Below are 24280 nucleotides of genomic sequence, written 5' to 3' on the forward strand. Positions count from 1 at the left end.
GTTCTATTTGTTGATGTTGAAACGTGGGGTTTTCCCTGCTCTGGTTAATTTTATAGCCCATTTGTATCCATAATTAAATGGGTATTGTAATATTAATTTGATTAATTTTACGCTTGGTAAAACAAAGATATACAAAATATTGTATATTATAATGGACTGCAAATGGAAGTAGCCTAAGCTATAGCCTTCATAACCACATACAGCAGTTAAACATTTGAATATAAACCACTTCCCTCCATATTCTCCCATCTCTTACATCTCCCTCTTGTCTGTCAAAGATAATTTGTTAAAATCCAAATAACTTCACAGATCTTCATTGTAAAGGGTTTAAACTCTGTTTCCCATGCTTGTTCAATGACCCATAAACAATTAATGAACGTGCACCTGTGGAACGGTCTTTACGAAACTAACAGCTTACAGACGGTAGGCAATGAAAGTCACAGTTATGAAAACTTAGGACACTAAAGAGGCCTTTCTACTGACTCTGAAAAACACCAAAAGAAAGATGCCCAGGGTCCCTGTTCATCTGCGTGAACGTGCCTTAGGCATGCTGCAAGCAGGCATGTGGATTACAGATGTGGCCAGGGCAATAAATTGCTATGTCCGTACTGCCTAAGACAGCGCTACAGGGAGACAGGACAGACAGCTGATCGTCCTCGCTGTGGCAGACCACGTGTAACAACACCTGCACAGGATCGGTACATCCGAACACCACACCTGCGGGACAGGTACAGGATGGCAACAACTGCCCGAGTTACACCAGGAACGCACAATCCCTCCATCAGTGCTCAGACTGTCCGCAATAGGCTGAGGGAGGCTGGACTGAGTGCTTGTAGGCCTATTGTAAAGGCAGGTCCTCACCAGACATCATCGGCAACAACGTCGCCTATGGGCACAAACCCACCGTCGCTGGACCAGACAGGACTGGCAAAAGGTGCTCTTCACTGACGAGTCGCGGTTTTGTCTCACCAGGGGTGATGGTCGGATTCGCGTTTATCGTTGAAGGAGTGAGCGTTACAACGAGGCCTGTACTCTGGAGCGGGATCGACTTGGAGGTGGAGGGTCCGTCATGGTCTGGGGCGTTGTGTCACAGCATCATCGGACTGAGCTTGCTGTCATTGCAGACAATCTCAACGCTGTGAGTTACAGGGAAGACATCCTCCTCCCTCATGTGGTACCCTTCCTGCAGGCTCATCCTGACATGACCCTCCAGCATGACAATGCCACCAGCCATACTGCTCGTTCTGTGGGTGATTTCCTGCAAGACAGGAATGTCCGTGTTCTGCCATTGCCAGCGACGAGCCTGGATCCCAATCCCATTGAGCACGTCTGGAACCTGTTGGATCGGAAGGTAAGGGCTATGGCCTTTCCTCTCAGAAATGTCCGGGAACTTGCAGGTGCCTTGGTGGAAGCAAGAAGCAAGAACTGGCAAATCAGGTGCAGTCCACGAGGAGGAGATGCACTGCAGTACTTAATGCAGCTGGTGGCCACACCAGATACTGACTGTTACTTTTGATTTTGAAGGGACACATTATTCAATTTCTGTTAGTCACATGTCTGTGGAACTTATTCAGTTTATGTATAAGTTGTTGAATCTTGTTATGTTCATACAAATATTTACACATATTTAAGTTTGCTGAAAATAAACACAGTTGACAGTGAGAGGACGTTTCTTTTTTTGCTGAGTTTACAGTAAAATATAATACAGCATGTAAACATGATTAAAGTGGCCAGTGTTTCCAAGTCTTATGTAAATAGGGCAGCAGCCTCTCAGGTGCAGGGTTGAGTAACCGGGTGGAAGTGGGCTAGTGATGGCTATTTAACAGTCTGATGACCTTGAGATAGAAGCTGTTTTTCAGTCTCTCGGTTCCAGCTTTGATGCACCTGTACTGACCTCGCCTTCTGGATGATAATGGGGTGAACAGGCCGTGGCTCACGTCGTTGATGTCCTTGATTATCTTTTTGGCCTTCCTGTGACAACTGGTGCTGTAGGTGTCATGGAGGGCGGGCTGTGTGCCCCCAATGACGCGTTAGGCAGACCACACCACCCTCTGGAGAGCCCTGTGGTTGCGGGCTCTCCAGAGCTGTGTTTCCACCTGACAGGATGCTCTCAATTGTGCACCTGTAAAAGTTTGATAGGGTCTTAGGGGCCAAGCCAAATTTCTTCAGCCTCCTGAGGAGGTGCTGTTGCGCCTTCTTCACCACACTGTCTGTGGGTGAACCATTTCAGATCATCAGTGATGTGTATGGCAAGGAACTTGAAGCTTTTCACCTTCTCCACTGCGGTCCCGTCGATGTGGATAGGGGCGTGGCTCCCTCTGCTGTCTCCTGAAGTCCACGACCAGCTCCTTCGTTTTGTTGACGTTGAGGGAGAGGTTATTTTCCTGGCACCACTCTGCCAGGGACCTCATCACCTCCCTGTAGGCTGTCTTGTCGTTTTTGGTAATCAGGTCTGTTGTGTTGTCTGCAAGCTTGATGATTGAGTTGGAGGCGTGTGTGGCCACGCAGTCATGGGTGAACAGGGAGCACAGGATGGGGCAGATCACGCACCCTTGTGGAGCCCCTGTGTTGAGGATTAGCGTAGTGGAGGTGTTGTTGCCTACCTTCACCACCTTGGGGCGGCCCATCAGGAAGTCCAGGACCCAGTTGCACAGGACGGGGTTCAAATCCAAGGCCCTGAGCTTGATGTTGAGCTTGGATGGTACTATGGTGTTTAAGGCTGAGCTGTAGTCAATGAACAGCATTATTACATAGGTATCCCTCTTGTCCAGATGGGACAGGGCAGTGCGATGGTGATTGCATCGTCAGTGGGTCTAGGGTATCAGGTAGGGTGGAGGTGATGCGATCCTTGACTAGGCTCTCAACAAAGCACTTCATGATGACAGTGAGTGCTACGGGACAATAGTCATTTCTATTTACAGAAGAATTTAACAACAACCAGATGTTTGAGAAGCAGCAGCAGCAAGTCAAATGTCCACAGGGGAGGGGAGGTAACTGGAGGTAGTAAGGTAGTGATAGGGGAGTTCACTGGAGGTAGTAAGGTAGTGATTGGGGAGGGGAGGTCACTATGTAGTAATGTAGTAATGTAGTGATTGGGGAGGGGAGGTCACTGGAGTTGGAAGGTAGAGATAGGGGAGGTCACTGGAGGTAGTAAGGTAGTGATCGGGGAGGGGAGGTCACTGGAGGTAGTAAGGTAGTGATAGGGGAGGTCACTGGAGGTAGTAAGGTAGTGATAGGGGAGGTCACTGGAGGTAGTAAGGTAGTGATAGGGGAGGTCACTGGAGTTGGAAGGTAGTAATAGGGGAGGTCACTGGAGGTAGTAAGGTAGTGATAGGGGAGGGGAGGTCACTGGAGGTAGTAAGGTAGTGATTGGGGAGGGGAGGTCACTGGAGTTGGAAGGTAGAGATAGGGGAGGTCACTGGAGGTAGTAAGGTAGTGATCGGGGAGGGGAGGTCACTGGAGGTAGTAAGCTAGTGATTGGAGAGGGGAGGTCACTGGAGTTGGAAGGTAGAGATAGGGGAGGTCACTGGAGGTAGTAAGGTAGTGATAGGGGAGGTCACTGGAGGTAGTAAGGTAGTGATAGGGGAGGTCACTGGAGGTAGTAAGGTAGTGATAGGGGAGGTCACTGGAGGTAGTAAGGTAGTGATAGGGGAGGTCACGAGTTGGAAGGTAGAGATAGGGGATGTCACTGGAGGTAGTAAGGTAGTGATAGGGGAGGTCAAGAGTTGGAAGGTAGAGATAGGGGAGGTCACTGGAGGTAGTAAGGTAGTGATAGGGGAGGTCACTGGAGTTGGAAGGTAGTGATAGGGGAGGTCACTGGAGGTAGTAAGGTAGTGATAGGGGAGGTCACTGAAGGTAGTAAGGTAGTGATAGGGGAGGTCACTGGAGGTAGTAAGGTAGTGATTGGGGAGGGGAGGTCACTGGAGTTGGAAGGTAGTGATAGGGGAGGTCACTGGAGGTAGTAAGGTAGTGATTGGGGAGGTCACTGGAGGTAGTAAGGTAGTGATAGGGGAGGTCACTGGAGGTAGTAAGGTAGTGATAGGGGAGGTCACGAGTTGGAAGGAAGAGATAGGGGAGGTCACTGGAGGTAGTAAGGTAGTGATAGGGGAGGTCACTGGAGGTAGTAAGGTAGTGATAGGGGGAGGGGAAGGAAGGTCACTGGAGGGTAGTATGAGGGGGAATGAGCAACACAACACAACCTATGCCTAAGCCATCCTATTCGTATTCACACCAGAAATAATAAGCAGGAATACAATATACATTACCATTAACCATTATTTTTACAATATACATTACCGTTACCCATTATTGTAACACTATACATTACCAATTATTGTTACGATATACATTACCATTACCCATTACTGTTACGATATACATTACCATTACCCATTACTGTTACAATATACATTACCATTACCCATTATTGTTACGATATACATTACCATTACCCATTACTGTTACAATATACATTACCGTTACCCATTATTGTAACACTATACATTACCAATTATTGTTACGATATACATTACCATTACCCATTACTGTTACGATATACATTACCATTACCCATTACTGTTACAATATACATTACCATTACCCATTATTGTTACGATATACATTACCATTACCCATTACTGTTACACTATACATTACCATTACCCATTACTGTTACACTATACATTACCCATTATTGTTACGATATACATTACCATTACCCATTACTGTTACAATATGCATTACCCATTACTGTTACAATATACATTACCCATTATTGTTACAATATACATTACCCATTATTGTTACACTATACATTAGCAATTATTGTTACAATATACATTACCATTACTATTACACTATACATTACCATTACCCATTACTGTTACACTATACATTACCATTACCCATTACCGTTACACTATACATTACCCATTATTGTTACAATATACATTACCCATTATTGTTACACTATACATTACCCATTATTGTTACAATATACATTACCCATTATTGTTACACTATACATTAGCAATTATTGTTACAATATACATTACCATTACTATTACACTATACATTACCATTACCCATTACTGTTACACTATACATTACCATTACCCATTACTGTTACATTATACATTACCCATTATTGTTATAATATACATTACCATTACTGTTACAATATACATTAGCAATGCACATTATTGTTAAAATATGCATAACCATTACCCATTATTGTTACATTATACATTGCCATTACCCATTACAGTTACAATATACATTACCATTACAGTTACAATATACATTACCATTACAGTTACAATATACATTACCATTACCCATTACAGTTACAATATACATGACCATTACCCATTACAGTTACAATATACATTACCCATTATTGTTACGATATACATGAGCATTACCCATTATTGTTACAATATACATTTCCATTACCCATTATTCTTACAATATGCATTGCCATTACCCATTACTGTTACAATATGCATTACCATTACCCATTACAGTTACAATATGCATTACCATTACCCATTACTGTTACATTATACGTTTCCATTAACCATTAAATGATAGACACTTTGTCTCATATTGCTGTTGTGCAAATCTGCTACTTTCTGGTGTAAAGTAGTCTATATAATGGGCCAATTAGAACACCTAACTAGAATCCCTTCTGTCTTTTCTGTTGCCGCGCCTCACCCACCATGATCATGGCTGCTTGGGAGGAGAGTGGGAGTTTTCTCAGTAGCATTTTGTTTGAGAGCAGGATGGGGGGGGGGATGAGAAGTGAGGGAAGAAAGTAGAGCATACTGGTTTAGGAGAAAACGGAGGAGAGATGGGAGAGGTGTAGTAGACTGGGCTTGGAGAAAAAGGAGGAGGAGAGGGGAGAGGAGGTGCAGGCTGGGCTTGGAGGAGAGGGGAGAGGAGGTGCAGGCTGGGCTTGGAGGAGAGGGGAGAGGAGGTGCAGGCTGGGCTTGGAGGAGAGGGGAGAGGAGGTGCAGGCTGGGCTTGGAGGAGAGGGGAGAAGGGAGTAGGGAGGAGTGTTGCAACAGCTAGGCTAGGTGAGAGCAGATGGCTGTTCTCAGTGAGAGGTTGTCCTGTTACTGCTGTCAGGTCAGAGACGTGATCATGATCTGGCACAGGGCTCTAGGTGACGTCTACACCAGCACCACTGTCTAATTAAAGGACAAGTTTACCTATTTTAAACCAAATCTGTATTTTTTTTTATGTAAATAGAATCTTCTAGAAGTGTCAAGACAGTTTTTTTGTTTTTGCCATTACACTTGTTTTTGAGAAACTTACCCCACTCGCGATACACTTCCTTATTGCTGGTCCTGCTGTATGGGGGCCGCGGACAAACACGAGCAACGGCTCCAAAAACACCTACATAAAAAAACACAAACACGTCACGTCCTTTACGAAATGACCAAGTTCTCAGTATAGTGATTCAGGTTTTTATGCTGTACACATGACATTGCGTTACAACGTTATATTCTGTTTTGTGCTACTCGAGTGGTTTACCCTATCCAGCTGTTCCATTCTCCGTGTATCCTGCTGCTAGAATGGATGGAGGGAGAGGTATCGCTCGAGTCGTAACGAGACGGAGAGGTATCGCTCGAGTCGTAACGAGACGGAGAGGTATCGCTCGAGTCGTAACGAGACGGAGAGGTATCGCTCGAATCGTAACGAGACGGAGAGGTATCGCTTGAGTCGTAACGAGACGGAGAGGTATCGCTCGAGTCGTAACGAGACGGAGAGGTATCGCTCGAGTCGTAGCGAGACGGAGAGGTATCGCTCGAGTCGTAGCGAGACGGAGAGGTATCGCTCGAGTCGTAGCGAGACGGAGAGGTATCGCTCGAGTCGTAGCGAGACGGAGAGGTATCGCTCGAGTCGTAGCGAGGCGGAGAGGTATCGCTCGAGTCGTAGCGAGGCGGAGAGGTATCGCTCGAGTCGTAGCGAGGCGGAGAGGTATCGCTCGAGTCGTAGCGAGGCGGAGAGGTATCCCTCGAGTCGTAGCGAGGCGGAGAGGTATCGCTCGAGTCGTAACGAGACGGAGAGGTATCGCTCGAGTCGTAACGAGACTGAGAGGTATCGCTCGAGTCGTAGCGAGACGGAGAGGTATCGCTCGAGTCGTAGCGAGACGGAGCTTTTTAGGGCCTTCCTCTGACTGGTATAGAGGTCCTGGATGGCAGAAAGCTTGGCCCCAGTGATGTACTGGGCCGTACGTACCACCCTCTATAGGGCCTTCCTCTGACACCGCCTGGTATATTGGTCCTGGATGGCAGAAAGCTTGGCCCCAGTGATGTACTGGGCCGTACGTACCACCCTCTATAGGGCCTTCCTCTGACACCGCCTGGTATATTGGTCCTGGATGGCAGAAAGCTTGGCCCCAGTGATGTACTGGGCCGTACGCACTAATTAAATCAAATCAAATGTTATTTGTCACATACACATGGTTAGCAGATGTTAATGCGAGTGTAGCGAAATGCTTGTGCTTCTAGTTCCGACAATGCAGTAATAACCAATGAGTAATCTAACCTGAACAATTCCAAAACTACTACCTTATACACACAAGTGTAAAGGGATAAAGAATATGTACATAAAGATATGAATGAGTGATGGTACAGAACGGCATAGGCAAGATGCAGTAGATGGTATTGAGTACAGTATATACATATGAGATGAGTAATGTAGGGTATGTAAACAAAGTGGCATAGTTTAAAGTGGCTAGTGATACATGTATTACATAAAGATGCAGTATATGATATAGAGTACAGTATATACATATGAGATGAGTAATGTAGGGTATGTAAACATTATATTAAGTAGCATTGTTTAAAGTGGCTGGTGATATATTTTACATCAATTTCCATCAATTCCCATTATTAAAGTGGCTGGAGTTCAGTCAGTGTGTTGGCAGCAGCCATTCAATGTTTGTGTTGGCTGTTTAACAGTCTGATGGCCTTGAGATAGAACTACCCTCTGTAGCGCCTTATGGATGCTGAGCAGGTGCCATACCAGGCGGTGATGCAGCCAGTCAAGATGCTCTCAATGGTGCAGCTGTAGAACTTTGTAAGGATCTGAGGACCCATGCCAAATCTTTTCATTCTCCTGGGGGGGAAGAGGCGTTGTCGTGCCCTCTTCACAACTGTGTTGGTGTGTGTGGACCATGATAGATCCTTAGTGATGTGGACACCGAGGAACATGAAGCTCTCAACCTGCTCCACTACAGCTCCGTCTCTAGTGAGTCTGTCAGATGAGAGCTGGTGTGTTAATGTTGCACTGCTCCTTCTCTGTGTGTGACTGTGACCTAAGGGCTGTCTGTGGGTGTGCTGTGTGTCTGCCTGCTCGTGGGTGTGCTGAGGGATTTGAAGGGTCTGTATTTGTCAGGTGGGAAGGCTGCTGGTCTTTCTGTTTGTTGCTCTGTTGTTTTTGAGCTGGCTGCCCTGCTCTCTCCACTGTCTCCTGGCTGGTAGCTCTGCTCTCTATCCACTGTCTCCTGGCTGGTTGCCCTGCTCTCTCTCTCCACTGTCTCCAGGCTGGTTGCCCTGCTCTCTCTCTCCACTGTCTCCTGGCTGGTTTCCCTGCTCTCTCTCTCCACTGTCTCCTGGCTGGTTTCCCTGCTCTCTCTCTCCACTGTCTCCTGGCTGGTTGCCCTCCTCTCTCCACTGTCTCCTGGCTGGTTGCCCTGCTCTCTCTCTCCACTGTCTCCTGGCTGGTTTCCCTGCTCTCTCTCTCTCCACTGTCTTCTGTCTGGTTGCCCTGCTCTCTCTCTCCACTGTCTCCTGGCTGGTTGCCCTGCTCTCTCTCTCCACTGTCTCCTGGCTGGTTGCCCTGCTCTCTCTCTCCACTGTCTCCTGGCTGGTTGCCCTGCTCTCTCTCTCCACTGTCTCCTGGCTGGTTGCCCTGCTCTCTTTCCACTGTCTCCTGGCTGGTTGCCCTGCTCTCTCTCTCTCCACTGTCTCCTGGCTGGTAGCCCTGCTCTCTCGCCACTGTCTCCTGGCTGGTTGCCCTGCTCTCTCTCTCCACTGTCTCCTGGCTGGTTGCCCTGCTCTCTCTCTCCACTGTCTCCTGGCTGGTTGCCCTGCTCTCTCTCTCCACTGTGTCCTGGCTGGTTGCTCTGCTCTCTCTCTCCACTGTCTCCTGGCTGGTTGCCCTCCTCTCTCCACTGTCTCCTGGCTGGTTGCCCTGCTCTCTCTCTCCACTGTCTCCTGGCTGGTTTCCCTGCTCTCTCTCTCCACTGTCTCCTGGCTGGTTTCCCTGCTCTCTCTCTCCACTGTCTCCTGGCTGGTTTCCCTGCTCTCTCTCTCCACTGTCTCCTGGCTGGTTTCCCTGCTCTCTCTCTCCACTGTCTCCTGGCTGGTTGCCCTGATCCCTCTTTCCACTGTCTCCTGGCTGGTTGCCCTGCTCTCTTTCCACTGTCTCCTGGCTGGTTGCCCTGCTCTCTCTCTCTCCACTGTCTCCTGGCTGTTAGCCCTGCTCTCTCGCCACTGTCTCCTGGCTGGTTGCCCTGCTCTCTCTCTCCACTGTCTCCTGGCTGGTTGCCCTGCTCTCTCTCTCCACTGTCTCCTGGCTGGTTGCCCTGCTCTCTCTCTCCACTGTCTCCTGGCTGGTTGCCCTCCTCTCTCCACTGTCTCCTGGCTGGTTGCCCTCCTCTCTCCACTGTCTCTAGGCTGGTTGCCCTGCTCTCTCTCCACTGTCTCCTGGCTGGTTGCCCTGCTCTCTCTCTCCACTGTCTCCTGGCTGGTTGCCCTGCTCTCTCTCTCCACTGTCTCCTGGCTGGTTGCCCTGCTCTCTCTCTCCACTGTCTCCTGGCTGGTAGCCCTGCTCTCTCTCTCCACTGTCTCCTGTCTGGTTGCCCTGCTCTCTCTCTCCACTGTCTCCTGGCTGGTTGCCCTGCTCTCTCTCTCCACTGTCTCCTGGCTGGTTGCCCTGCTCTCTCTCTCCACTGTCTCCTGGCTGGTTGCCCTGCTCTCTCTCTCCACTGTCTCCTGGCTGGCTGCCCTGCTCTCTCTCCACTGTCTCCTGGCTGGTTGCCCTGCTCTCTCTCCACTGTCTCCTGGCTGGCTGTAGGTTGGTGGGTACTAGACAAGGGTTTGTTTTCAAATTATTTGTGTATCTGTGTAATCTGAGGGAAATACGTGTCTCTAATATGGTCATACATTTGGCAGGAAGTTAAGAAGTGCAGCTCAGTTTCCACCTCATTTTGTGGGCAGTGTGCACATAGCCTGTCTTCTCTCTCTCGCTCTCTATCATCAATCATACAGTATAACCTCAATCATACAGTATAACCTCGTGTCCATCCGACAGCTTGACTGATGACACTGATCTATTGTAGACTTCAGGGCAGACGGTTTTCAGCCTAAAACACCACACAGTATAGTTGACTTTGGAACAGCTAGAGGTAGCTGGGAGGGAGGGAGGGCTGGCGTTAGCTGGGTGCTGGGAGGGAGGGTTGAGGTAGCTATGTGCTGGGAGGGAGGAATGGAGGTAGCTGGGTGCTGTGAGGGAGGGATGGAGGTAGCTGGGAGGGAGGGAGGGATGGAGGTAGCTGGGTGCTGGGACGGATGGACGTAGCTGGGATGGAGGTAGCTGGGATGGAGGGAGCGATGGAGGTAGCTGGGTGCTGGGAGGGATGGAGGGAGCTGGGTGCTGGGAGGGAGGGATGGAGGTAGCTGGGTGCTGGGAGGGAGGGAGGTAGCTGGGAGGGAGGGAGGGGTGGAAGTAGCTGGGATGGAGGGAGGGAGGGAGGTAGCTGGATGGTAGGGAGGGAGGGATGGAGTTAGCTGGGTGCTGGGAGGGATGTAGGAAGCTGGGGGCTGGGGGGAGGAATGGAGGTAGCTAGGTGCTGGGAGGGAGGAATGGAGGTAGCTGGGAGGGAGGGTGGGGTGGAGGTAGCTGGGAGGGAGGGAGGGATGGAGGTAGCTGGATGGTAGGGAGGGAGGGTTGGAGTTAGCTGGGTGCTGGGAGGGATTGAGGTAGCTGGGTGCTGGGAGGGAGGGAGGGAGGGATGAGGTTGCTAGGTGCTGGGAGGGAGGGAGGGATGAGGTAGCTAGATGCTGGGAGGGAGGAATGGAGGTAGTTGGGTGCTGTGAGGGAGGGATGGAGGTAGCTGGGAGGGAGGGAGGGAGGGATGGAGGTAGCTGGGATGGAGGTAGCTGGGTGGTAGGGAGGGATGGAGGTAGCTGGGTGCTGGTAGGGATGGAGGTAGCTGGGTGGTAGGGAGGGATGGAGGTAGCTGGGTGCTGGTAGGGAGGGATGGAGGTAGCTGGGTGCTGGTAGGGAGGGATGGAGGTAGCTGGGTGCTGGTAGGGAGGGATGGAGGTAGCTGGGTGGTAGGGAGGGATGGAGGTAGCTGGGTGCTGGGAGGGATGGAGGTAGCTGGGTGCTGGGAGGGATGGAGGTAGCTGGGTGCTGGGAGGGATGGAAGTAGCTGGGTGCTGGGAGGGATGGAAGTAGCTGGGTGCTGGGAGGGATGGAAGTAGCTGGGTGCTGGGAGGGATGGAAGTAGCTGGGTGCTGGGAGGGATGGAAGTAGCTGGGTGCTGGGAGGGATGGAAGTAGCTGGGTGCTGGGAGGGATGGAAGTAGCTGGGTGCTGGGAGGGATGGAAGTAGCTGGGTGCTGGGAGGGATGGAGGTAGCTGGGTGCTGGGAGGGATGGAAGTAGCTGGGTGCTGGGAGGGATGGAGGTAGCTGGGTGCTGGGAGGGATGGAAGTAGCTGGGTGCTGGGAGGGATGGAGGTAGCTGGGTGCTGGGAGGGATGGAGGTAGCTGGGTGCTGGGAGGGATGGAGGTAGCTGGTAGGGAGGGAGGGATGGAGTTAGCTGGGTGGTAGGGAGGGATGGAGGTAGCTGGTAGGGAGGGAGGGATGGAGTTAGCTGGGTGGTAGGGAGGGATGGAGGTAGCTGGTAGGGAGGGAGGGATGGAGGTAGCTGGGTGCTGGGAGGGATGGAGGTAGCTGGGTGGTAGGGAGGGATGGAGGTAGCTGGGTGGTAGGGAGGGATGGAGTTAGCTGGGTGGTAGGGAGGGATGGAGGTATCTGGGTGGTATGGAGGGATGGAGTTAGCTGGGTGGTAGGGAGGGATGGAGTTAGCTGGGTGGTATGGAGGGATGGAGTTAGCTGGGTGGTATGGAGGGATGGAGTTAGCTGGGTGGTATGGAGGGATGGAGTTAGCTGGGTGGTAGGGAGGGATGGAAGTAGCTGGGTGGTAGGGAGGGAGGGATTGAAGTAGCTGGGTGGTAGGGAGGGATGGAGGGATGGAGGTAGCTGGGTGGTAGGTAGGGAGGGATGGAGGTAGCTGGGTGGTATGGAGGGATGGAGTTAGCTGGGTGGTATGGAGGGATGGAGTTAGCTGGGTGGTAGGGAGGGATGGAGGTAGCTGGGTGTTAGGGAGGGATGGAAGTAGCTGGGTGGTAGGGAGGGAGGGATTGAAGTAGCTGGGTGGGAGGGAGGGATGGAGGGATGTATGTAGCTGGGTGGTAGGTAGGGAGGGAGGTAGCTGGGTGGTAGGGAGGGATGGAGGTAGCTGGGTGTTAGGGAGGGAGGGAGGGAGGTAGCTGGGTGCTGGGAGGGATGGAGGTAGCTGGGTGGTAGGGAGGGATGGAGGTAGCTGGGAGGGAGGGAGGGACTGGGCATTGCTCACATGATAGGTGGTTCAGATTGGATGGATGGCTCAATTTGTTGCAGTAATGGAGCACAGTGTTTCCTGTCTACAACTGTTGGTTTGCTACCTGCCTGGACCACCTGCACTGAGGCCAATATTAACTACCTTCGTGATTTTGATTTATTGGGTAAAAATTGGGTGCACCGAGTACAACCCAGGGGATAACACACTAAAGTGTTCCCTGGTGGAATACAGACCAGACACAGGGAAGCAACATTAGTCCCCACAGTACAAGACAGCGTCATTACAATGAACAAGTGAAAAAGGAGAGACCTGTCCTAGAGATCCTAATCTCATCAGTTGTCCTCCTGGACTCTGAAAACATCAATACATCTATATCGTTATCAGGAATACTTTAACAGCGAAGATGACCTCGTGGCCAGACCTCTGCCTGTAGCCGGTCTGATGTAGCAGAGGCATAAATGCTCATCAGTGACGCTAAGTGCCATGTATTTTAACTGGCGATATTTGGGGAAATATTTCTGTAACATTTGGTGAATGATTTTTTGAGATGTGACTCAGTCGCTGGTCTGAGTCGCTGGCTTCTAGCTGATCATATGTGAGTGTAGAGCCCCAGGAAGTGTGGTCCACCTCCCTGTCTGTCCTCGTTCACTAGTTAGCTCCTCAGGCCTCTCTGTCTCAGTGTGCGTCTGCTCCTCAATCTGCTTAGTTCAGGGGTCACCTGAAACCGATCTGCTGAGACTATTCCCGACACGACACAACACAGAACAGAGTAGTGTGTGAAGGAGTCATCCATCTGTACTCTTCACTAGAATGTTTATGAATTGGATCACTTTCCGTGTGTGCTGGTGTTTTGTAACCCAGATAATTTTGTGTGTGTGTGTGTGTGTGTGTGTGTGTGTGTGTGTGTGTGTGTGTGTGTGTGTGTGTGTGTGTGTGTGTGTGTGTGTGTGTGTGTGTGTGTGTGTGTGAGAGAGAGAGAGATTGTGAGTTGAGCTCCTTAAATCTGCAGAGCTAGGTAATTGGTGAAGGAAAAAGGGTGATACTGAGAGTTGTGTGTGTTTGGGTTCTACATGAAGGGGGGCGCTACAGTGAGAGGTGTGTGTGTGTGTGTTTGGGTTCTACATGAAGGGGGGCGCCACAGTGAGAGAGGTGTGTGTTTGGGTTCTACATGAAGGGGGGGCGCTACAGTGAGAGAGGTGTGTGTGTGTGTGTGTTTTGGGGTTCTACATGAAGAGTGGCGCTACAGTGAGAGAGGTGTGTGTGTGTTTTTGGGTTCTACATGAAGGGGGGTGCTACAGTAAGAGAGAGAGGTGTGTGTGTGTTTGGTTCGCCAGGCAGGAAGGGGGGGTGCTACAGAGAGATGGGGGTGTTGAGGGAGCTTTCTGGTTTTCTCTTGGTGACAGAGCCTGTTGCCATGGAGCTGGGCCTCCCATTGGTGGAGGACTCGGCCAATCGCATGGCAGCACCGTCTGTTTCATCATTGATTAAAAAAAAATGTCTCTCTCCTGCTCCCTCTGCCGTGTCGCTCTCTCTGCTCCCCCTTCCCAAACTAGAAGAAGGGCAGAAATGACGTAAGGTCTATAATGGGAACGGGACCAATTTCCTGTGGTTCTTTTGACATTTTTTTTATTTTCTTTTTTCTTTGAGAGGTAGCCTCCAATCCATCCAGCATACTTCTGAAGGAGACTAACCACGTTACACTCTATTTCCTTTGTCATAGAGTCGTCCCAGGTGACAACATTTGCATCACATGGAGCCCAAAACCCACTGCAGGGCAGGTAATTGTGTTGAATGTAAAGACTTGTGGACATGAGTGAATGCGGCATGCTTCGAGTCCCTCCTCTGCGGGTAGCAGATAAACAGTCATCTGTAATACTAGTGTCGTGATAACAGACAGTGTTAGGAGGACTTGTCCTGACTCCTGACACTCTATTCATAATGAACGTTCATTGACAAGTGTGGCTGGAAATAGTTGCGGTAGTCATCTTTTTTAAAAAATGATTCAAATTTGAATGAATGAATGGAGAGAAGTGAGTTTATTTTTGTTCTCTTTGATGACCTGCTGCTGTGAAGGATGACTTGGAGAAAGGTTCCCCTGTCCCTCTCTTTCTCTCTCTTTCTCCATACCGGTATCTTTCTTTCTCTCTCCTCCCGCCCACATTCCAGCACTCATCAATAATGGATTGAAAGGATCCCCTCTCTCCCTCTCTGTGTCTTTCTTTCTCTCTCCTCTGTCTTTATAATGAACAGGGGCGGGGTGATTATGGTCAGCAGCTCTGCTATCTCTGTCCGTCTCTCTGTGTCTCTCTTTCTCCCCCTCCCTTTTTCAATCTTGACCCTCTACACACTCTCTCTCTCTTTTTCTCTTCTCTGTCATAGAGGATACCCCTACTCTGCCCCTCCTCTTTTCTGTCTTCACCCACTCCCTATTCCTCTCTCTCTTCCTCTTTCAATGTGTCCTCTTAATGCTCTGCCTGCTGACGTCATCCTCCCCCTCTCTGCTCAGCTCTGACTCATTCATCTTTCCTTTCTATTTTTCTCTCTCTCTCTTCCTCTTTATCCCTCTCTCGCTCTTCCTCACAGCTCTCCCTCTCTCTGTTCCTCTCGCTCTCTGCCTCTCTATCCCTCTCTCTCTATCCCTCTCTCTCTTTCCCTCTCTCTCTCTATCCCCCTCTCTCTGCCTCTAACCCTCTCTCCGTCCCTCTCTGCCTCTCTCTCTTCCTCACAGCTCTCCCTCTCTGTTCCTCTCGCTCTCTGCCTCTCTATCCCTCTCTCTCTATCCCGCTCTCTCTGACACTCTCTCTATCCCTCTCTCTCTATCCCTCTCTCTCTATCCCCCTCTCTCTGCCTCTAACCCTCTCTGCCTCTCTCCGTTCCTCACAGCTCTCTCTATTCCTCTCTCTCTCTCTCTCTCTCTCTGTCTCTCTGTGTCTCTCTGTGTCTCTCTGTGTCTCTCTGTGTCTCTCTGTGTCTCTCTGTGTCTCTGTGTCTCTGTGTCTCTGTCTCTCTGTCTCTCTGTCTCTCTCTCTCTCTCTCTCTCTCTCTCTCTCTCTCTCTCTCTCTCTCTCTCTCTCTACTGTGCTACATTACCATTTACCTTCATCTTTCATTCAGTTTCTGCAGTACACACACATCTATCCTCTCCATTATAAAATTCAACCTGCTAAATGGCCATGTGATTACAGCTGCAGTGTATAAATGATAACTAGCAGCTACATTGTTTCCCTATAGCTTACAGAAGCCTATATTATAGCATACACCCCCACACCCCAGTCAGCTGTTTTCTCTCCTGACATCTGGTACTAACTATTGCTTAGATCCCTGACCTGCTACGACCAACAACAAAAAAGGCTAAATTAAACGGAAGGACAGGGAGTCAATAGCTGCACTAAATAACCCTCAGTGAATCAGCAGGCTCTGTCTGTCTGCTGTCTGTCTGCTGTCTGTCTGTCTGTCTGTCTGTCTGTCTGTCTGTCTGTCTGTCTGTCTGTCTGTCTCTGTCTCTGTCTCTGTCTGTCTGTCTGTCTGTCTTTCAAACTTGGGTTCATATGCTATTTGAAATATTACAAATCATTTGAGAATTTTCTTTAGCCTTGCCTGGAGTGCCAGGTCAAAAGTGGGTGTGGTTTGCACTTCGGGGACGTGTCTATTGGTTCCATTGCTACAGGCAAGCTCAATCAAGAACAGCTGTAAGTTATTTGCAATGTTTTTTTTTACATACTATTTGCCTCTTCAGAGCTGAGTGCAGTTGGGTGGTTATGTTTGTGGGTGGTTGTGTGTGTGTGGGGGTGTGTGTGTGTGTGTGGGTGTGTGTGTGTGTGGGTGCCCTGGTCATTGATGTGGTGCTGCTGTCTCAGTGATGACATCCTTGCTGTGCCTGGGTCTTCCCCTGCTTCGGGAATCCCTGCCTGCCATACAGCCTCCTCTCCTCTCTGCATCTCTCTCTCACACACACTCTCTCTCACACACACACACACACACACACACACACACAGCTTCCTGATGCCTTTCGAGGAAATTGTGTTAAACTGCTGAGAACCGTGTTACTCAACACTGCGTCCTGTTTGTCTGTCTTGCTCTGGCGTGTTTGTCTTGCGCCACTTGTCCTGAAGGTGCAGTATGCCGTCATGTTTTCATCAGCTCCGTGTTGTTAACGAGTGAGCGGGAGACAGAAACACGCCGTCTCTACTCTGTCAGTAAGCCGTTGCAAAGTTTCTGAACAAAAAAACAAAGTCCTATTTCAACCCAGGTCCGCAAGTGTTCATTAATGCACTGACTGAATTCCTACTTCCACAGCCAGCCCGGTAGCTCTGTCCTCCCACGCTTTGAGCCGTGAGTCAGACCCCGTCAGAGAATCACTGTGTTGTGACGTCATTCTACCTTTCTCTTATCCCCAGCGGTCCTGGCTGGAGGAGCTCTCATCAACCAGCTGCTGCACTGAGACGCACGGGCGGATATATTGACGGAAGGACGGACATATAGACCCACTCACCTGGCGTCTCTTCCCCGTCTCGGCTGTTTTCTCCCCACCCCCCTTATATGGAGCGCGCTATGGAATACCCTCGCCCAGTGGAGCGGCCCAGTCCTCCTCTGTAGAGCCCTCTCCTGGGGACACACTCCGTAAGGAATCGGCACAGAACAGCTGATCTCCTCGTCAGGTACAGTTCACTGTATTTCTCGACTCCTACCGTGTTTAGGGTTCTTTTAGTTTTCTTCAGCCCAGGTCATAACCTCAACCTGTACAGCCTCTGAACCGCTTGTCTTCTTTAACAGTCTCTTGAGTCCTCCTACCCTCCCTTGAGAAGATGTCCGTGAGCCTGGCTGGGGAGGACATTCAGACGGAGGGTGGAAGTAGTAGACCACTCAATGATGACTCGAGGAGGAAGCACTCCCCATCCCCTGAACCTTTCCCGGGACAGGAGGGCACTTGGGGCACCGGGGAGGGCATGGAGGCAGAGGAGAGCGTCACACAGGACTCACAGGTAACTGACCTCAACGGGAATGTGGTTGCTTCCCAATCATCTCTCTTTTCTCCCAAATTGTGGAATTCTTCACTTCCCTTAATGGAAGTGATGCTTTTACATTTGTGATGAGTCGTAAACGAGTACACACTTCAGGAGAAAGGAGAGATGATTCGGCAGAGATGATGGCCTCCTCGGCACTGCAGGGTTGTAATTTCCAGAAAAGTTTTTGAAGGAATCGTTCTACTACACTAGAGAATAAAATGTCTGTGAATTCTGTGTCTGTCTAGATTTGAACATATTCAGACATTTTATATTGTAATGACAAGGCATATATTATATTATATTATATATATATTTTTTACAGACATGCTCAAAATAAAACAACGGGATGTCTTTTTCAGTTCTATTTGAACCTGCGCTCCCATCATGCATTGCATGGTTGCATACGGCCACGATGCACACGCGCTGAAAACCTACGACTGGAGTGTAGTGTGGATGGGTTGGCAGAGTTGGATGTGGTTATGGTTGAGAAAAAATAGCCCCTTTTTAGCGAATGACTGTCATTGCTCACCACTGTAGTGTCAATGAGTGCTTTTTGAGTTCTGTTATTACAAAATAATCACGGTTTTCGATTTAGTTTTCAATTCATTTTTTAAGCATTAAAATGATTTTAGAGCTTCCCTCAGCCATCACCTGCCTTCAATCTGACACTGACAGTGGATTGAAGAGTACAGTACATAAAGACTACTTTCAAGACTACTTTTACTAACTATCAATCGGGAAGAGTACAGTACATAAAGACTACTTTCAAGACTACTTTTACTAACTATCAATCGGGAAGAGCTACCTCACAAACTGTCTCTATCACTCTCGTCGTCATGTTGTCATTCCTCTCTCATGCGGTCTCATATGGTGTGTATCCACCTCTGTCCGTGGCTGGAAAGAATGGGCGCAATGGATTATGGTCATTGTAGTTAATTACCACATTTCTGCGCTAAACTAGCTTGAATATTTACCTAATGTGAACTACAACTTCGAATCAGCCTAGCGTCCCACATAGTTCTTGACTTGTGCCGCGTTCACGTCCTAGTCGGAACTAGGAAACTTGAGCATTTCCGACTTGCTAAATGGTTGTAAGTTATATACGTGTCGTGTTCAACCAGTTAGCAAGTCAGATATTTAAGAGTTCCGACTAGCTTTGATTTCAGTTTAGAGAAATTATGTGTTGAGCTCACAAAAAAAATTGATTTAGAGGAATTGAACAGCGTCGGGCACCTAAGAACAAATGTTCTCTCAGCGCTATGCACACTAAATCAAATCAAAGTTTATTTGTCACGTGGGCCGACTACAACAGGTGTAGTTGACCTTACAGTGAAATGCTTACTTACAGGCTCTAACCAATAGTGCAAAAAAAGGTATTAGTTGAACAATAGATAATTAAAGAAATAAAACAACAGTAAAAAGACAGGCTATATACAGTAGTGAGGCTATAAAAGTAGCGAGGCTACATACAGACAGACACCTGTTAGTCAGGCTGATTGAGGTAGTATGTACATGTGCATATGGTTAAAGTGACTATGCATATATGATGAACAGAGAGTAGCAGTAGCGTAAAAAGAGGGGTTGGGCGGGTGGTGGGACACAATGCAGATAGCCCGGTTAGCCAATGTGCGGGAGCACTGGTTGGTCGGCCCAATTAAGGTAGTACAGTGCCTTGCGAAAGTATTCGGCCCCCTTGAACTTTGCGACCTTTTGCCACATTTCAGGCTTCAAACATAAAGATATAAAACTGTATTTTTTTGTGAAGAATCAACAACAAGTGGGACACAATCATGAAGTGGAACGACATTTATTGGATATTTCAAACTTTTTTAACAAATCAAAAACTGAAAAATTGGGCGTGCAAAATTATTCAGCCCCCTTAAGTTAATACTTTGTAGCGCCACCTTTTGCTGCGATTACAGCTGTAAGTGGCTTGAGGTTTGTCTCTATCAGTTTTGCACATCGAGAGACTGACATTTTTTCCCTTTCCTCCTTGCAAAACAGCTTGAGCTCAGTGAGGTTGGATGGAGAGCATTTGTGAACAGCAGTTTTCAGTTCTTTCCACAGATTCTCGATTGGATTCAGGTCTGGACTTTGACTTGGCCATTCTAACACCTGGATATGTTTATTATTGAACCATTCCATTGTAGATTTTGCTTTATGTTTTGGATCATTGTCTTGTTGGAAGACAAATCTCCGTCCCAGTCGCAGGTCTTTTGCAGACTCCATCAGGTTTTCTTCCAGAATGGTCCTGTATTTGGCTCCATCCATCTTCCCATCAATTTTAACCATCTTCCCTGTCCCTGCTGAAGAAAAGCAGGCCCAAACCATGATGCTGCCACCACCATGTTTGACAGTGGGGATGGTGTGTTCAGGGTGATGAGCTGTGTTGCTTTTAAGCCAAACATAACGTTTTGCATTGTTGCCAAAAAGTTCCATTTTGGTTTCATCTGACCAGAGCACCTTCTTCCACATGTTTGGTGTGTCTCCCAGGTGGCTTGTGGCAAACTTTAAACAACACTTTTTATGGATATCTTTAAGAAATGGCTTTCTTCTTGCCACTCTTCCATAAAGGCACAGTCCCTCTAAACTTTCAGCTCATACAAGGAGAAGACTGATCAGAGATGCAGCCAAGAGGCCCATGATCACTCTGGATGAACTGCAGAGATCTACAGCTGAGGTGGGAGACTCTGTCCATAGGACAACAATCAGTCGTATATTGCACAAATCTGGCCTTTATGGAAGAGTGGCAAGAAGAAAGCCATTTCTTAAAGATATCCATAAAAAGTGTTGTTTAAAGTTTGCCACAAGCCACCTGGGAGACACACCAAACATGTGGAAGAAGGTGCTCTGGTCAGATGAAACCAAAATGGAACTTTTTGGCAAGGTTTTTGGTAAGGTTAGGAAAAGGGTTATGGTTAGCTCAAATGCAAAAATAAATTTACTTTTGACGTAAATTTGACAAACTGTATCCTTTCTAGCCATGACCTGCCCAGAGAGAGATTTCAAGTTGTAATATCACATTCACAAGTACAGCGAATTGCCTTTCTTGCAAACTCAAAACAACAACAATGAAATAACCAATAACAATGTGTTACTAGAAAAAATAAATAAGAATAGGAAATATGAAATACACATTAAAGTAAGTAAGCATACTATATACAGGAAATATTCATGTCAGATCTAATATCATATTAACATGTGACACAGGTAGATATGTGTAGTGGAGGTAGATATGTATAGGGGAGGTAGATATGTATAGGGGAGGTAGATATTTGTAGGGGAGGTAGATATTTGTAGGGGAGGTAGATATTTGTAGGGGAGATAGATATGTATAGGGGAGGTAGATATTTGTAGGGGAGGTAGATATTTGTAGGGGAGGTAGATATGTGTAGGGGAGGTAGATATGTGTAGGGGAGGTAGATATGTGTAGGGGAGGTAGATATGTATAGGGGAGGTAGATATGTATAGGGGAGGTAGATATTTGTAGGGGAGGTAGATATGTGTAGGGGAGGTAGATATGTATAGGGGATGTAGATATGTATAGGGGAGGTAGATATTTGTAGGGGAGGTAGATATGTGTAGGGGAGGTAGATATGTATAGGGGAGGTAGATATGTGTAGGGGAGGTAGATATGTGTAGGGGAGATAGATATGTGTAGGGGAGGTAGATATGTGTAGGGGAGGTAGATATGTGTAGGGGAGGTAGATATGTGTAGGGGAGGTAGATATGTATAGGGGAGGTAGATATGTGTAGGGGAGGTAGATATGTGTAGGGGAGGTAGATATGTGTAGGGGAGGTAGATATGTGTAGGGGAGATAGATATGTATAGGGGAGGTAGATATGTATAGGGGAGGTAGATATGTATAGGGGAGGTAGATATGTGTAGGGGAGGTAGATATGTGTAGGGGAGGTAGATATGTGTAGGGGAGGTAGATATGTGTAGGGGAGATAGATATGTGTAGGGGAGGTAGATATGTGTAGGGGAGATAGATATGTATAGGGGAGGTAGATACAGTGGGGCAAAAAAAGTATTTAGTCAGCCACCAATTGTGCAAGTTCTCCCACTTAAAAAGATGAGAGGCCTGTAATTTTCATCATAGGTACACTTCAACTATGACAGACAAAATGAGACAAAAAATCCAGAAAATCACATTGTAGGATTTTTAATGAATTTATTTGCAAATTATGGTGGAAAATAAGTATTACCTTGCAGGTAACCATGCATGACAGAGGAAGAACAATGATTTCAAGTACCAGCCTCCTTTTGAAGCTTCCAGTCTGTTATTCGAACTCAATCAGCATGACAGAGTGATCTCCAACCTTGTCCTCGTCAACCGTCACACCTGGGTTAACGAGAGAATCACTGACATGATGTCAGCTGGTCCTTTTGTGGCAGGGCTGAGATGCAGTGGAAATGTTTTTGTGGGGGATTCAGTTCATTTGCATGGCAAAGAGGGACTTTGCAAATTAATTGCAATTCATCTGATCACTCTTCATAACACTCTGGAGTATATGCAAATTGCCATCATAGAAACTGAGGCAGCAGACTTTGTGAAAATTAATATTTGTGTCATTCTCAAAACTTTTGGCCATGACTGAATGTGAAAATTTTTAAGTAAAAGGTCAATTAAGATACAAGGTGAACTCAGTCTGTGTAGCTATTTATTCATCGTATTACTTTGGGATAGAAGCTGTTCAGGAGCCTGTTGAGGTCAGACTGGAAGTACCGGTAGCTCTTGCCGTGCGGCAGCAGAGAGAATAGTCTATGGCTCGGGCGGTTGGAGTCTTTGACGACTTTCCGGGCCGTCTTTTTACACCGCCTGATAAAGAGAGGTCCTGGATGACGAGCTCCCAGTGATTTTTTTTCCTTTATTTAACTAGGCAAGTCAGTTAAGAACAAATTCAAATTTACAATGACGGCCTAGGAAACAGTGGGTGAACTGCCTTGTTCAGGGGGCAGAACGACAGATTTGTACCCTGTCAGCTCGGGGGTTTGAACTTGCAACCTTCCGGTTACTAGTCCAACGCTCTAACCACTAGGATACCCTGCTGCCCCCCCCTGCTGTTATGTACTGGGCTGTCCGCACCGCCTTCTGTAGCGCCACGCGATCGAAGGCGGTGCTGTTGCCATACCAAGCAGTGAGGAAGCCAGTCAATATGCTCTCAGAGGTACAGCTGTAAAACCTTTTCGGGATTTGAGGGCCCATGCCAAACTTTTCCAACCTCCTGAGGGGGGAAGAGGCACTGTTGTGCCTTCACGACTGTGCATTGCATTGTGGGTTCATCGTCAACTTCAGCTTCAACAAATATCTACCAGAAACAGTATAGAAAGTTAAATAATCTGTTAGCACAGCAACCACAGTAATCTCCCTATAATTAAACAACGAAATCAAAACATTTGTTCACTAAAATATGGTTTTAACATATTTCTTTAACATTGTAAATGGTTTTGAGTACAGCTAGGCGTTCCGAGTCTTACCAGAGGTTCTTCCCTTGCAGAGGCGTACTCAGAACCACGGACACGGCAGGAAAAGAGCCAGGGTAAGGACGGCGTTATCCTGTCTGTTGTGTTGATGTTGTTGTCTACGTTTCCACATCATGATCCTAATCCTGGGATTAAAGTCCACCCGTTAGATAAAGGGTCCTACTTAGCATTACTGGACCCAGAGTTGGCTAATCCTAGTGAGCAGGTTAGATAGACCAGGAAAAGTTGCAGAGGTGAGGCCTGCTTAGCCATGAGCTCACACACAGCCTATTACCTAGGGTATTTATGGAAGTCAGCTTTCGTGTGTGTGTGTGTGTACACTCACAATTTACATGCTAGTCCCCTCCCACCCGAGTGGCTTAGTCCCCTCCCACCCGAGTGGCTTAGTCCCCTCCCACCCGAGTGGCTTAGTCCCCTCCCACCCGAGTGGCTTAGTCCCCTCCCACCCGAGTGGCTTAGTCCCCTCCCACCGAGTGGCTTAGTCCCCCCCCACCGAGTGGGTTAGTCCCCTCCCACCGAGTGGGTTAGTCCCCTCCCACCGAGTGGGTTAGTCCCCTCCCACCGAGTGGGTTATTCCCCTCCCACCGAGTGGGTTATTTCCCTCCCACCGAGTGGGTTATGCCCCTCCCACCCGAGTGGGTTATTCCCCTCCCAACCGAGTGGGTTATTCCCCTCCCACCGAGTGGGTTATTCCCCTCCAACCGAGTGGGTTATTCCCCTCCAACCGAGTGGGTTATTCCCCTCCAACCGAGTGGGTTATTCCCCTCCAACCCAGTGGGTTATTCCCCTCCAACCGAGTGGGTTATTCCCCTCCCACCGAGTGGGTTATTCCCCTCCCACCGAGTGGGTTAGTCCCCTCCCACCGAGTGGTTTATTCCCCTCCAACCGAGTGGGTTATTCCCCTCCAACCCAGTGGGTTATTCCCCTCCAACCCAGTGGGTTATTCCCCTCCCACCGAGTGGGTTATTCCCCTCCAACCCGAGTGGTTCATTCCCCTCCAACCCAGTGGGTTATTCCCCTCCAACCGAGTGGGTTATTCCCCTCCCACCGAGTGGGTTATTCCCCTCCCACCGAGTGGGTTATTCCCCTCCCACCGAGTGGGTTATTCCCCTCCCACCCGAGTGGGTTATTCCCCTCCAACC

At 48.4% G+C, this 24280-nt stretch overlaps 1 protein-coding gene across 10 annotated transcripts in view; it reads left to right on the top strand.

The window, feature by feature from the left end:
* The window catches only part of LOC110493284 (R3H domain-containing protein 2), a 91716-nt gene that overhangs the window by 12997 nt on the left and 54439 nt on the right, over positions 1 to 24280 (top strand). For 9 of the 10 annotated variants that reach the window (XM_090206440.1, XM_036950842.2, XM_036950844.2 and 6 more), the window contains exons 2-4: positions 17042 to 17302; positions 17418 to 17626; positions 23153 to 23194. In XM_090206440.1, the coding sequence (XP_090062566.1) occupies positions 17450 to 17626; positions 23153 to 23194 (219 nt within the window). In that variant the 5' untranslated portion in view covers positions 17042 to 17302; positions 17418 to 17449. Of the gene's footprint in view, positions 1 to 14314; positions 14423 to 17041; positions 17303 to 17417; positions 17627 to 23152; positions 23195 to 24280 lie in introns of those variants that run through there. The other variant, XM_090206441.1, reaches the window with a different exon arrangement.

Source organism: Oncorhynchus mykiss, chromosome 17 (genome assembly GCF_057628025.1).
Source record: "Oncorhynchus mykiss isolate SJ-2025 chromosome 17, ASM5762802v1, whole genome shotgun sequence".
NCBI classification, from domain to species: Eukaryota; Metazoa; Chordata; class Actinopteri; order Salmoniformes; family Salmonidae; genus Oncorhynchus; species Oncorhynchus mykiss.